General features: G+C 44.5%; 1 protein-coding gene across 1 annotated transcript; it reads right to left on the reverse strand.

Annotated features, from left to right (window-relative positions):
• Positions 1–4331: 4331 nt before the first annotated feature.
• TUBB6 (tubulin beta 6 class V) lies at positions 4332–12355 on the reverse strand. Its single transcript, XM_069004401.1, has 4 exons — positions 12237–12355; positions 11531–11639; positions 10296–10406; positions 4332–5939 (listed from the first exon to the last, which is right to left on the reverse strand). Exons 1-4 carry the CDS (start codon positions 12291–12293, stop codon positions 4876–4878), a joined length of 1341 nt encoding a protein of 446 aa, XP_068860502.1. The 5' UTR covers positions 12294–12355; the 3' UTR covers positions 4332–4875.
• Positions 12356–12560: the final 205 nt, after the last annotated feature.

Consider the following 12560-nt stretch of genomic DNA (forward strand, 5'->3'; position numbering starts at 1 on the left):
TTAACAGGGTTGTGCTCACAAATACCAAAAGCAGCAACCAAAACCAAAGGTGATAAATCAGATTGTCAGAGTTGCATACTGGTTTTCTTAACCTAAAGCAATGGGGGTTTTCCCCTGCTTAGTTGAATACAGTTGTCTTAGTAATCTGCTTCTGGTTGTCTGCTGAATGCTAAGGATTCATTAGTTGGAGAATTCAGCTGTTTGAAAATTAATGGCCTGTCTGCCCATCCAAGCAGAAGACAGGGAAGCATGGTTGGAGGGTGGAATGTTGGTTAAGTGGGGAAGGAAAATGAACCAATCTTCTCTGCTGGACCAAAAATCCTTTAAGGGTGATGAGTCAGAGGGCAGGTTAAGAGGATAACTAGTGACTGATTCCATCTGTATGTTGCAACACACTGGAAAGTGAAAGCAGTAGGCTAACAAAGGAGAAAGTTTGTCTGAAAGTTTAGACCCTTGGTTCTAAAGTTGAGTTAAATCATTTATGGAAATTATTCTTTTGGATTTTCTTTTTCTTCATGATAGAACTTGTTTCTGTGATGTTACCTGGCTTTACAGTAAAGAGGCATGAGAGAAACAGAGCAAATACATCTATTTGGGGCATATTTACTGGGCATTTTTAGTTGTTAAACACTTCTATTATTGAGTTTGTTGAAGAATGATAAACAGGAAAGCAGCCTGAAAAAAACAACTTCATTTCCTTAATTATTGGAGTCAAAGTTTAGAATGACTTACTGCAATGGTAAAATTCTATAAAACTCAAGTCCCACACACATGATAAAAAGTGACTGATTTCTGTGCTTATGCTCTAGGGTTGTATTTTACATGTACTCTGCATGAATGCATTTGTTCTTTTCTCACCCCCCAGTTTAGCTGAACTCTACTTGTCTGGGGTATTCAGTTTGTAGCCAGTGCTGAGGACTAGCTTGTGCTTATACAGTAAAGGTCAGAGTTCTGCATTTCTTCATTCCTTGCTAAATCAAACCAACAGAAAACACAGCACTCAACCACCCAGCCCCCAAAACCCTTAACCTGACTCTTCACAGTGGCACTACCAGACTCTTAAAGAATCATCTCCAGGAGATGATTTCTCTTACTCCCTGTTTGTGTCTACTTATAAATTCCACTCTTGTTTTGTTGCAGCATGCAATTAATGGGTGTATGATAATGGCCTTACCTCTTCTTTAGCTTTGCCTCTGTTTTAGAGCATTGACTTGCTTGCTTAGCCTCACAGCAGTAGGTCTTAATATTTTGTGCCAAAAATGGCAGAATTTGACAGTATTGGGGTTTTGGAATCAAAACAAGATATGGGAGAACAACAACAAAAAAGAACTGTTTAGGCAACCTGCTAGCCTCCTTCAACTCCCAAATTTAAGATGTTAGGTGGTTGAACATAAATCAAGAAAATCAAGTTTGGTCTGTGCTGTGGCTGCCGATAATGCCAGATTAATTTTTGTTGCAAGTACATTGAGCAGTGCTGCTTCAGCTACTGGGGCTTGTGCAGCACTGAGGGAGCTGTTGAGTTCCTTGCTCCTCCCAGCACCAGGAGAAGGAGCGGGTCTAGACCCTCTTTCCCAACCTGACTCTGTTCCCAAGGGGGTGACTGCCTTTCCCTAAGGGGATACAAGTGCAAGAGAAGGAATGGAGAGCAGTGATCTGAGCAGTAATCGTGGGGTGCATAGAAAGCAAGAGCCTGAGGTGGTTTGGTTAAGGTGGCATGTGCAAGGACTCTCCTGACTGTGAGCTGAGGGCCTGCCTGATCCCTTGCTGCCTTTGACCAGAGTGACCATGCAAAGGAGCTGGCCTATTGGGTTAGATTCCAGTTTCTATCCTGATGCCACATTGTCTTCCCAGGCAACAGCTCACCCACTCCCAGTTTGCAAGTGGTGTCAGTGGTGTAGCTCGCCATTTTTTCTTCTCAACCTAGTGTTGACACGGGTGTTTGTGTCTGGGCACTACTGCGAGCTGCACTGCTAGGCCTCCTGGGGTCTGGCTTGTCCTGACAGCCTGCTGCTCAGTATTGCTCTGTGGCCAGGTGCAAAGCAGTTAAAAAAAAAGATGGTGGGCCAGGCACAGAAATAAAAGGTGCCAGAGACTAGACTGAAAAACTAGAGGGGAAATGAAAAACACGGAGGTGAGGAATCTGAGAAGAAAAAGAACAAATCTAGGTGGGACTCAAAATGGAGATTGCAAAATAAAAGAGAAGCTTTCAAGAAAAAGGCAGAAAGTTATTTGAAAGGAAGTGCAACTGAAGGAATTGCTCACTAAACTTGCTACTAAACCAGTTTTCAGTTATATCTCCAAAAAGGAAGATGATTAGAGTTGATTGACTGAAGAGGAACAGGAAGTGTTTGTGCTTCCCGGGGCTCTGTTACTGCTTATGCACAAGCTGGTCCTCTGATGATCCTCCTACTACAGGTTCCTGGGTTCATTATGGTGGGAGGGATTTTTCCCCCCAGGATCAGATGGAAGAGCTGTCTCTTTTTTCTAAAGAGGGCATTAGTTTGCCTTTTCCACCTCCACACATTCTAGAAATTCACATCAAACAGTTGCAAGTAAACACATGTGAAAGAATGGGTGAGTCAAAGCAGGATCATTGTGAGGTCTGGATTCCACAGCTTCATAGTCTGCATTCTGCATTTTGAGTCAAGTGTATGAAATGCAATAAGGAACAGGCTGGTTTACCAAGTGAATAACTCAATTATTTAGCAATGCCAAGATTTCTGGCATTTTTAAGGTATAAACATTGGTTTGGGGTTTTTTTTTCCACAGTAATACCAGAATTTATTACTTGGACCTAGTTATGAAATCTGTATTACAACAAAATGCAGTTTCACACACTGTAAGATGGTTAATTCTGTTTCATTCAGCAGAAACTATGCTAGTGCTTTAATTGGAAAGCCTGTGCCACAGCTGTGTGATGGCAGGCTCTGAGCCTGTAAGGCATTCTCCTCCCTTTCAAAGCAAATAGTCAACCATTTACAAAGAATCAATTAAACTTTGCAGGTTAATGGCTTTATTCCCAATGGATTTTGCTTTGTATTGTACTGCATGGTAATTTCTCTCTAATACATACTGTGTTATAAGTTTATCTCATGCTGTGATTAATACATAGCCATAACTCATATTTATAAAATGTGTATTTGAAGGTGTTCTATGGCTGTTCATAAATCCTTAGGCATCACTAGACATTGCAAAGAATGTGGTCCCAGTGAATTTGCTGACTCCTCTATGATCTTACTAAAGACAATCAGCCAGGCCCTCCCAAGCTCTGCCTCTGTGCCAACGCCAGTCTGCTTGGCATGTTCCAGGAACTGTCTCAACCTCTGAAGCACTTTCTGTGAAAAACTTGATTAAAGCTAGTTAGTTCCATTTCTGTGTAGAATAGAATTGGGCAGACAGCTTCAGGTTATATGATTAACAGTTGCCTGGTTCATATACTTCCTCAAGTACTGTCTCGGTCCCTGAATCCCAAACTAGCAAAGCATCATCTTGTCGGGAGCAGTGGACCTTTGGAAATTTCATTGTTTGTAAAGTGCCTTTTTAAGTATTGAGCAATACTTTTCCTTGGAAAATGTTTCTGAAAGCAAGAAGAAAAAGCAAGAGTTCTTGAAACATTTAAAGTTTGGCTTTCCAGAGGTTTTCTCCTTTGTTTGCTTGCTTTGTTGCCTAGAAACTGGCCTAAATAAGAGACTCCAAGTAGACAGAGTGTTCTCTGGTCGAGGCTCTCTAATGGAGAAGGGCTGTTTAATTGATATGAGCAGAAACATAAAGCATGCAAATGCCCAGCAGTCACTTTGTCAGCTGGCTTAGGCAGGGACCTTCCTGGTTTGGCTTTAGTGTGGGCAGATAAACCTGTTGTTCATCTTTCATTTTGCCAACTGTTTTGAGTATTGTGGATAACTGCTCTTGTACTTTAACCTTTACCTGTCCAGTTGTTTTAAGCTATCTTGGTAGCAATAGATGCACAGCATCTATAGGCATGGTGAACTTGCAAACCCAGGTCATGAGATCTGCTGGCACACAGCCTATGTCCCCTCTCCCACCATGATATGTGGAATACCTGGATTTCAGCTATGTGGGCTGGGTGAAATAGAGTTAGGAATAGCATCCGCAGCTGGTGATAGCCAGGAAGATGGGACCAGCAAGATGTTGGGGTGTCACTTTAAACCCCAGGGATTCATGAAGAGCACATCACAAATGGAGGGATTTCATACATATCATCTGTGATTATTCAGCAGCAACAAGTGATGAAGTCACATAACACAAATCCAGCCTCTAGCCTGCAGCTCACTGGATATTTCTGCAGCATTGACTGCCCAGAACACTTCTGCTTGACAGGATGCTATTCAATTTTATTTTATTTTTAGAGGACTGGAATCAAATATCACTGTTAACAGTTACTGTACAGAATATCTAAAAACTTTTTCTTTTATTATGAATAAATTTTGTTTCTGGCAGTTCAGTATTGTACATTTGGTACAGAATGAATACTCCAAGCTCACAAGATTTTCTTACTCATAATTGGATGAAAATAGTGCAGCTCTAATTTGTAGATTTTCATGCCTATTTTACATCTTCTCTTCTACAGCTTTAAGGATGACAACCCTAAGGAAAAAAGATTCCAAACTAGCAATCTGCATGTTCAGACTCTTAGGCCAAAGTCTTAACTGAATGCCTTACATTTGTCTCATGAATAGATTTCCAGAAATGCTGAATGTTCTCAGTGATCCAAATGGACTCCAAAGAGCACTTTTAACTTCTGAAATTCATGCTCCTTTTCTTTTTTTTTTTTAATGTAAGTATGTATTTACAAGCCTAATTATCAGAAATCCAGATCTGAGAATTTGGCCTGGAAAAATGATGCATCTAATTTTTTTATTCATTGATCTCTTCTTCATCATCTTCAAATGCTTCCTCTCCATCATTTGCTGTTGCTTCCTGGTATTGCTGATACTCTGAAACCAGGTCATTCATGTTGCTTTCTGCTTCTGTAAATTCCATTTCATCCATTCCCTCTCCTGTGAACCAGTGGAGGAAGGCCTTTCTCCTGAACATGGCAGAAAACTGCTCCGAGATCCTTTTGAAGAGCTCTTGGATGGCAGTGCTGTTGCCAATGAAGGTGGAGGCCATCTTGAGGCCACGGGGAGGGATGTCACACACTGCCACCTTGACATTGTTCGGGATCCACTCCACGAAGTAGCTGCTGTTCTTGTTCTGGATGGCCAACATCTGCTCGTCAACCTCCTTCATGGACATGGGGCCGCGGAAGACGGTGGCCACTGTCAAGTACCGGCCGTGCCTTGGGTCACAGGCTGCCATCATGTTTTTGGCATCGAACATCTGCTGGGTGAGCTCTGGAACGGTGAGTGCTCGGTATTGTTGGCTGCCTCGCGCCGTCAAAGGAGCAAAGCCTGGCATGAAAAAGTGAAGGCGCGGGAAGGGGACCATATTTACTGCCAGCTTCCGGAGGTCAGCATTGAGCTGGCCTGGAAAACGCAGGGATGTGGTTACCCCACTCATGGTGGCGGAGACCAAGTGGTTTAAATCACCGTATGTGGGAGTGGTGAGCTTCAGGGTGCGGAAGCAAATGTCATACAGAGCTTCATTGTCAATGCAGTAGGTTTCATCCGTGTTTTCAACCAGCTGGTGGACCGAAAGCGTAGCGTTATAAGGCTCCACCACTGTGTCAGAAACCTTAGGAGAAGGCATGACACTAAAGGTATTCATTATCCTGTCTGGATATTCCTCTCGTATCTTGCTGATGAGTAGGGTTCCCATGCCAGACCCTGTCCCTCCTCCCAGGGAGTGAGTGAGCTGAAATCCTTGCAAGCAATCGCAGTGTTCACTCTCTTTTCTTACTACGTCAAGCACAGAGTCAACCAACTCTGCCCCTTCTGTATAGTGTCCTTTAGCCCAGTTGTTTCCTGCACCAGTTTGTCCTAAAATAAGATACAACAGGGAAAGAAAATATATAAAATTATTGGCAAGGTTTGATGTCAGCACGCTAAATGGACTCACATCTGTAACAAAAGCTGCTGTAAATCTGTCAGATAACTGTGTAAATCTATAGATAACTGTGGTCTTCAGTTTTGCCTACAAATATTTCTGGAAGTATCAACATAAACTTTTTATATAGTCTCTGGCAGTTTTCATTAATGCCTTTGGGTGTTTTTTTGTTTTTTTCCTTTGTTGTCATTTTACCTTCAATAAATGCAAAGATGGCCTTAACTCCTTGTTTTGAAAACTTTCACACTCCCAATCCTGATGATTCTGTAAACACAAGATGACTGTTTAATACTTCAGTACTTTCTGTCTGTAAGGTCCATGATGCATGCAAAGCTAAATCCCCGATACATATATCTCAATGAAAATGAGAGGTTCTTGGTCTGTTCTTGTGAGTCACAGAGAAAACATAGTCATTCAAGAAAAACCTGGGCTTCAGAATCCTATTTAACTTGTCATATCAGGAACTATAGCTTTTTAAATTCATGGTTACCTAGCCTGAATGAAAACAGTGATCAACGGAAGCTTCAGGGACATTTTTTCAAAAGCTTGGAAGTAAAGTGCCTTTTATGCTTTACTGATTTCCTTACAAACTCACTATTCTTCAGGATATGCAAAATGACTTGCAAAATTGGATTACTGATATTTCGGAAAAGTGATGAGCCCTTTCTTTTCTCCCTAAGGCTTCCATTTTTGTTTTATGTGCCACTCAGTTTATTAAGATAAACAGTGTGGATCATTTGCTATGTCACTCTTTTGTTATTGCTTAGATAACAAGGAGGATTAAATTGGGGAATCAGTTTTTTAGTAGTCCTGTTCCTCACAGTGACTGCTATACACGTACATTGTACCACTGAACTCACTTAGGGTACTCCTGTGAGTGGTATTCAGACAGAGCAATAGTTTCAGAATTAAGTATAGAGCTGGCAAATTCTGTGTTGTTCCCCAAGACCTTTCCCTCCCTTCCTATTACCATGTCTGATTTCAATTCCCAGGGCACTGTGTTGGTGCCAAACATATGAGCGAGGGAAACTGCTGGCTGGGACACTTTTGAAATACTATACACTTTTTTTTTCCACTGCATAAATGTTCAGTTTCCTCATGGTGTATTTGGTTAGTTAATGCATTGTTCTGTATGTTGCTATATTTTTCTCTCTTTGAGCCTAGGGAGCTCAGCACTTCCTGTCCAGCTGGGCAAAGCAAAAAGTCATATCCTTCCAGCATTAAATATGTTTGTAAGCACCTGCAGTCTGCTTGAGTAGATCCCCTACCATGGATAGGGAAGCACTTCAGGCTGCACACAAAAAAGCAGACATCACTCCAAAATGCAGAAGGCATTTATCTCCTAGTGGACATAAATTCTGATTTTAGGACACCTATCAGCTACTCCTGTGGCAATGCTACACTTCTTCCACTAGTCAGCCATGTGCTAGGGTCTCCAGTGTTTTCATTGGAGGTTTCCTGCTTCTACACCCAGTTACCTTATACTTCCAGAACCACTGGCTCTACAGCACTGTAAGACTACCACAACACAGAACCTGTACAAGCCCTGGAAGCTCTAGACTTCTTACCCCATGACAATACTGCGCAGTCTGGAGGTGCTGTGGCTCTGACAAGGCTGCCACAAACCTGGAAATCATGGTCATGATCCTGTGAAACTCTACCAGATGCCCTCCACTTAACGAGGTACCTACCTGACCTCTGAAAATCTAAGGCAAACACATAAAAATGATCAAATTTCACCAGGACTAAACTCTCATGGTGGAAAATGAGCCTGTGCCCACAAAACTCAGGACCTGGCAAATCTTTTGCCAATCGTGGAAGCCCCTCCCCAGCATTCTGCATCTGTCATTTGCTGAGATTGAAAGAAGCCTACACAAGGCAATCCCACCACTTATCTGCACTCCCGGCACCTCCAGATCCTTCTGTCACTATTTCTGTCTCCAACACACTGTAGGGTTACCACAGATGTTCAGGTTGAACTGTGCATGCAGAGAAGCCATTTGTCTAACAGTGATTATTTTTTAATCCCTAAAATGGCACTTGTTTCCTACAGTCTTCTTTCACTCCCCTACTCTCTTCACTGCTCAAAATATAAGATAAACCTGGTAAAAGAGATCAGTAGCTTGCACATTAACACTTAGAAGCCTGGTGTGAACAGCCCTGCTCCAGAACTTGCCTTTGATTGCCAGACAGCTATTTTGTGGTAGCCCCCATCAGTTCATATTAATTAAATTGGAGTGGTATCTCTGTAGCAAATCTAGCAAGGATGTACACAAGAAAACAACGACAAATACAAAAATGTGCAAATGAAAACTGGTTAACAGGAGGAGACACATCAGAGTTCAGAGCAGCTCCTGGTGGGCAATTGTGTGCTGCCAGAAGGCCAGGAGGCCTACTGCTCTCATTTAGCAAGATCATTCCACCTGCAGTTCTTCACCTTTTAAATCACTACCTTGTCAATACACACATCAAAGTATGAGGATTGTTGTGTCTGTCTCAAATCTCTTACTGGTTTGATATAAAACTCCTGTATCTGGAGTGTGTGACCCTGTATTCAATACACCTGCATCAAATCCTGATTGATGGCCTGTGGTTACTTGCTGTGGAGGCATGGGCACATGCAGGTTTATACAAGCAGAGCTAGAAAACATCCTCATCGGAATGAGCCCACACAGCCTGGGGTACAGCAAGTATGGGACTGCCAGCTTCTGCCACAAAATCCTTTGTGGGCCCAGGCCAGATTTTTAAATGAGAAAACAAAATGCTTTGTTGGCTTTTGACACAGAAGATCATTACTTCAGCGCTCAGCCATTCTACATTATTCAGCAGGTTGGGAGGACAGTGCCTGATGCTGGCAGGGGCCTCTGTCAGATACAAGTTGATCACATGCTGTTGGTTCATTGTTATCTTGGCAGGAAGGGACTATAGCAAACTGGACTATTGTTGAAGACATTCTGAATTGATTTTGCTCTGGTTTTACTGGTGGTGTGCCAAACTGTAAAGCTCCAGCTCAGGTATTTCTATAGGTCAGGTGAATTCACGTTCAGAGGGCCTGTGTGGTTCATGCAGGTGAAAGGGAATGAAAGGAAAAAACCTGAATACAGAAACAGACTTCATAAAGCTGCCTATGCCCATGGCTTTTCTCCCTAAGCTTTCTTCTACTTGTTGTAACTTACAACTCCTTTGGAAGAGACCCTTAGCATCATTGCCAGGGAGTTTACAGGAGAACAACATGGATAGTATAAAAGTTTTAAGTCAAAGAGTTAAAGAGTTCTATATGGCTTTTTGACTGACTCCAACCCCAACAACCCAGACTTAAGTTTGTTTTATACCACCCAAATAATGTTTATCTTTCCTCTGGCTGTCCCTGGCATTGTTCCTTCCTTATGTTAACACAACATACCAAACTAAGTTCCAGCCTAAGCTTGCCTTGTCAGGAGGAAATGTGTTTGTGGCTAGTGCAGACTTGGAAAGCAAAAGGACGTGAAAGTTCTCATGGTAGCTTTCATTCAGACTTCCCGTTTCAGCAAGTGGCTCACTTAACTTCCACATGCTGTTTCTCCTTTAGAGCAAAGGGACTGATAATGCTTCTGTACTTCATAAGGGTGCTCTGAAAGGGTAATGTGCATTTTTAAGCTTAGATGGAAAGTACTACAGAAGTCCAAAGTAAAGCAGCAAAAGTGAAAACAACCCTCTGCAAGAACACTGCAAAACCAGAATATCTCCACACACTCTCAGACTGCTCCTCATTATGCTACAAAATAACCCAGTAACTGTCTACATATGTGTTTTTCATATTACAGCTATCTTCTTTCACTGCTACTATACTGCAAGGATCTGCTGAAAAAGTTTAATTACACAGCCTAAAAACAATTTAGTGCTCAAGCATTTAATGTGAATTCAAGTGAGGAGTAGCCTGGTTGGTTTGTGGTTGAGATTTTCCCTCCCCACTCCCATTTTCTGCAGAATTTCCGTGCATTTTGTTGTGAAGAACTGGCCTCAGGATTCCTCTGGAGTTCATGTATGTGGAAAGCAAATATATTTTATCTGAATACTGTAGGAAACTTTCAGCAGTTTGCTAACTGAAGGAATGGTCAACAGAAGAATGACTTTTTCAGTTAATGGGACCTTTTGGCTGGCTTACAGATACTTATAATTCCGTTGTTAGGTATTAGGATTTCTCAGTAGGATCACTTCAGGACAGGAAGATCGAATGCTTTTTGACCATTCATGTGGTAATCAAACAGCTGTTGAAGAGCTTTGTTTTTTAAAAGGAAACATCCACATACCAAAGATGAAATTATCGGGCCGAAAGAGCTGACCGAAAAGACCAGACCGCACACTATCCATGGTTCCCGGCTCCAAGTCCAGTAAGACTGCTCTTGGTACAAATTTGTGGGCTACAATAAAAAGGAAGCATGCCCTTAATGTCCAGAAATAAGTTAACAGAGTTATAGCTTTTAACACACAAATATATCTCATATTGTTAGTCTAATATATAGTTCATACATATATAAGTACTTCCTATGCAGAAAATCATGGTGGTGAAAAACCCAGCTCCATAGGACCAAATCAATTCAGCTTGAAAAACAGACCTGACATAATTTGGGTTCTACAGATATACATATTGTAAGCTCTTATTAGCAATAGATGTGAGGGAGTTTCTGATTTTAAAAAATGGTTCACTTGTTCTTTATAAGAAAGTAGGTAATCTTTTCTGTGCATAGCAGGGTGAGTGAAGTGCTTATGTTCAAACGATCCTTAATACATCCCACAAGCTTTTCTGCTTGAAGGATTCTCCTCCACTGAAAGAGCTACTTGGTGTACATGGTAAACAGTAGCAGTCAGCACATCTACCACAAAGCACAAAATAAACAACCTGTGTCAAGTTGAATTTGTCCAAGGAAATTCAGGTAAATAATATGAATTAACCCCAGCTGGACAAAAGATGAAACATTCATACTTGCAGGTTCATGTCAACAGACTGAAGGACTCCAGATCCCCATTTTGCACTGCTAACACCTTTCAACAGCAGACAGACTCAGAGGACTTGGATGATTTTTGGCATCTTAGTCATGAATCCCTGCTCAGTTCTCTATTACCTGTGGCCCAACGCTCTCATTCATGAGAGTAAAAGACAGAGTACTACAGATGCGGGCTCAAACAACCAACAGGTTAATTTGGAGTAATTGAATGCACCAGATGCATCTGGTGAAGTAATCACACATTAGAAGAGCAAACGAGTACCGTAATGTTAAATAGTAAACAAACCTCCACCTCCAGACCCTAAGGATAGCCCCTTGCGCCATGTCTCTGTGCCTGGGGAGACAGCACCCAGCCATCTTAGTACTTTGGAAGAAAGTAGATAATATTTTCTGTTGTGCCGAGCACAGCTGAGGGGCTGGTGGCATGTGAGGAGTGTGGCCAGATGTGCAATATGGCTTTATGAGCCCGTCGTCTTCTGATTCCTGTGCCCCTTCCCACGGAGTCCCCCGTCCCGAACCCCTCCCGGTCCCACACTTACAAGATGATTCATTATAGTAGACATTGATCCTTTCCAGCTGCAGCGCTGAGTCACCGACATAGCCTCCGGCTGGGTCAATGCCATGCTCGTCACTTATCACTTCCCAAAACTAAGGGAGGAAAAGCGAGAAGTGGGTTGGGAACTTCGCTGCGGGGCCCCGGGGGCCCTGCCCAGCGCCCGGGCCGGGGGCGGCGGCGGTGCCGCGGCAGCTGCCGGATTCCTGGCGTGCCCGCCGCCCCTCCCTGCCCGCGCGGCAGCGGGAGCCGGGCGGGCACCGGGATTCAAACCCAACGGACGAGCGGCGCCCGCGCTGCTCCGCGCCCGGACGGGCTGCGGCGGCTCCGCGTCCGCAGGGGCCGCGCAGGCTCTGCCGCCCTCTCCCGCTCCTCAACCGCAGCCTGGCCGGCTCAAACATAAAAATAGCTTTAGAAATAATTTTTTAAAACCTGTCCCATTTGGTTTCGGTACTTCCCAAGGCCTTTTATGGTCACGGGGAGCGGAGCGATGCGCGATGCCCCGGGCGCGCCCGGCGCCGCTCGGCGGCGGCTCCTCGGGGCACGGGCGGCCGCGGCGGCGAGCGGCTGGCACAGCCCGGCCCCGGGGGTCCAGCAGCCCCGGGGGGGTGCCCAACAACCCCGGGGAACCACCGGGCGCGTCCCCTGGGCGCTCAGAGGCTCCGCAAGCGGCGGGTCCCCTCCAGGCTCACCTTGGTCCCGATCTGGTTTCCACACTGTCCCGCCTGGATGTGCACGATCTCCCTCATGGCTGCGCCCCCGCTCGCCCCGCCGTGCGCCCGCTGTCCCGCCGCCCAGCCCGGCTGTGCGCGGTGCCGTCCCACCGGGCGGTGCTTTATGGGCTCCCGCGCCCCCCCGCCGCTAGCCCAGCGGCCGCCCCCGCCCGGCACCGCCCTCGGGACAGGGGGCGACACCGCCCGCTGTGCGACGCCAACCCTCGCATTGTCCCCGGCGGCAGCGGGGGTCCCTGTGGGGTCCTCCTGCCCCAGCGGCAGCTCCCGTCCGTGATCTGCTGC

The sequence above is a fragment of the Aphelocoma coerulescens genome, chromosome 2 (assembly GCF_041296385.1).
Source record: "Aphelocoma coerulescens isolate FSJ_1873_10779 chromosome 2, UR_Acoe_1.0, whole genome shotgun sequence".
NCBI lineage: Eukaryota > Metazoa > Chordata > Aves > Passeriformes > Corvidae > Aphelocoma > Aphelocoma coerulescens.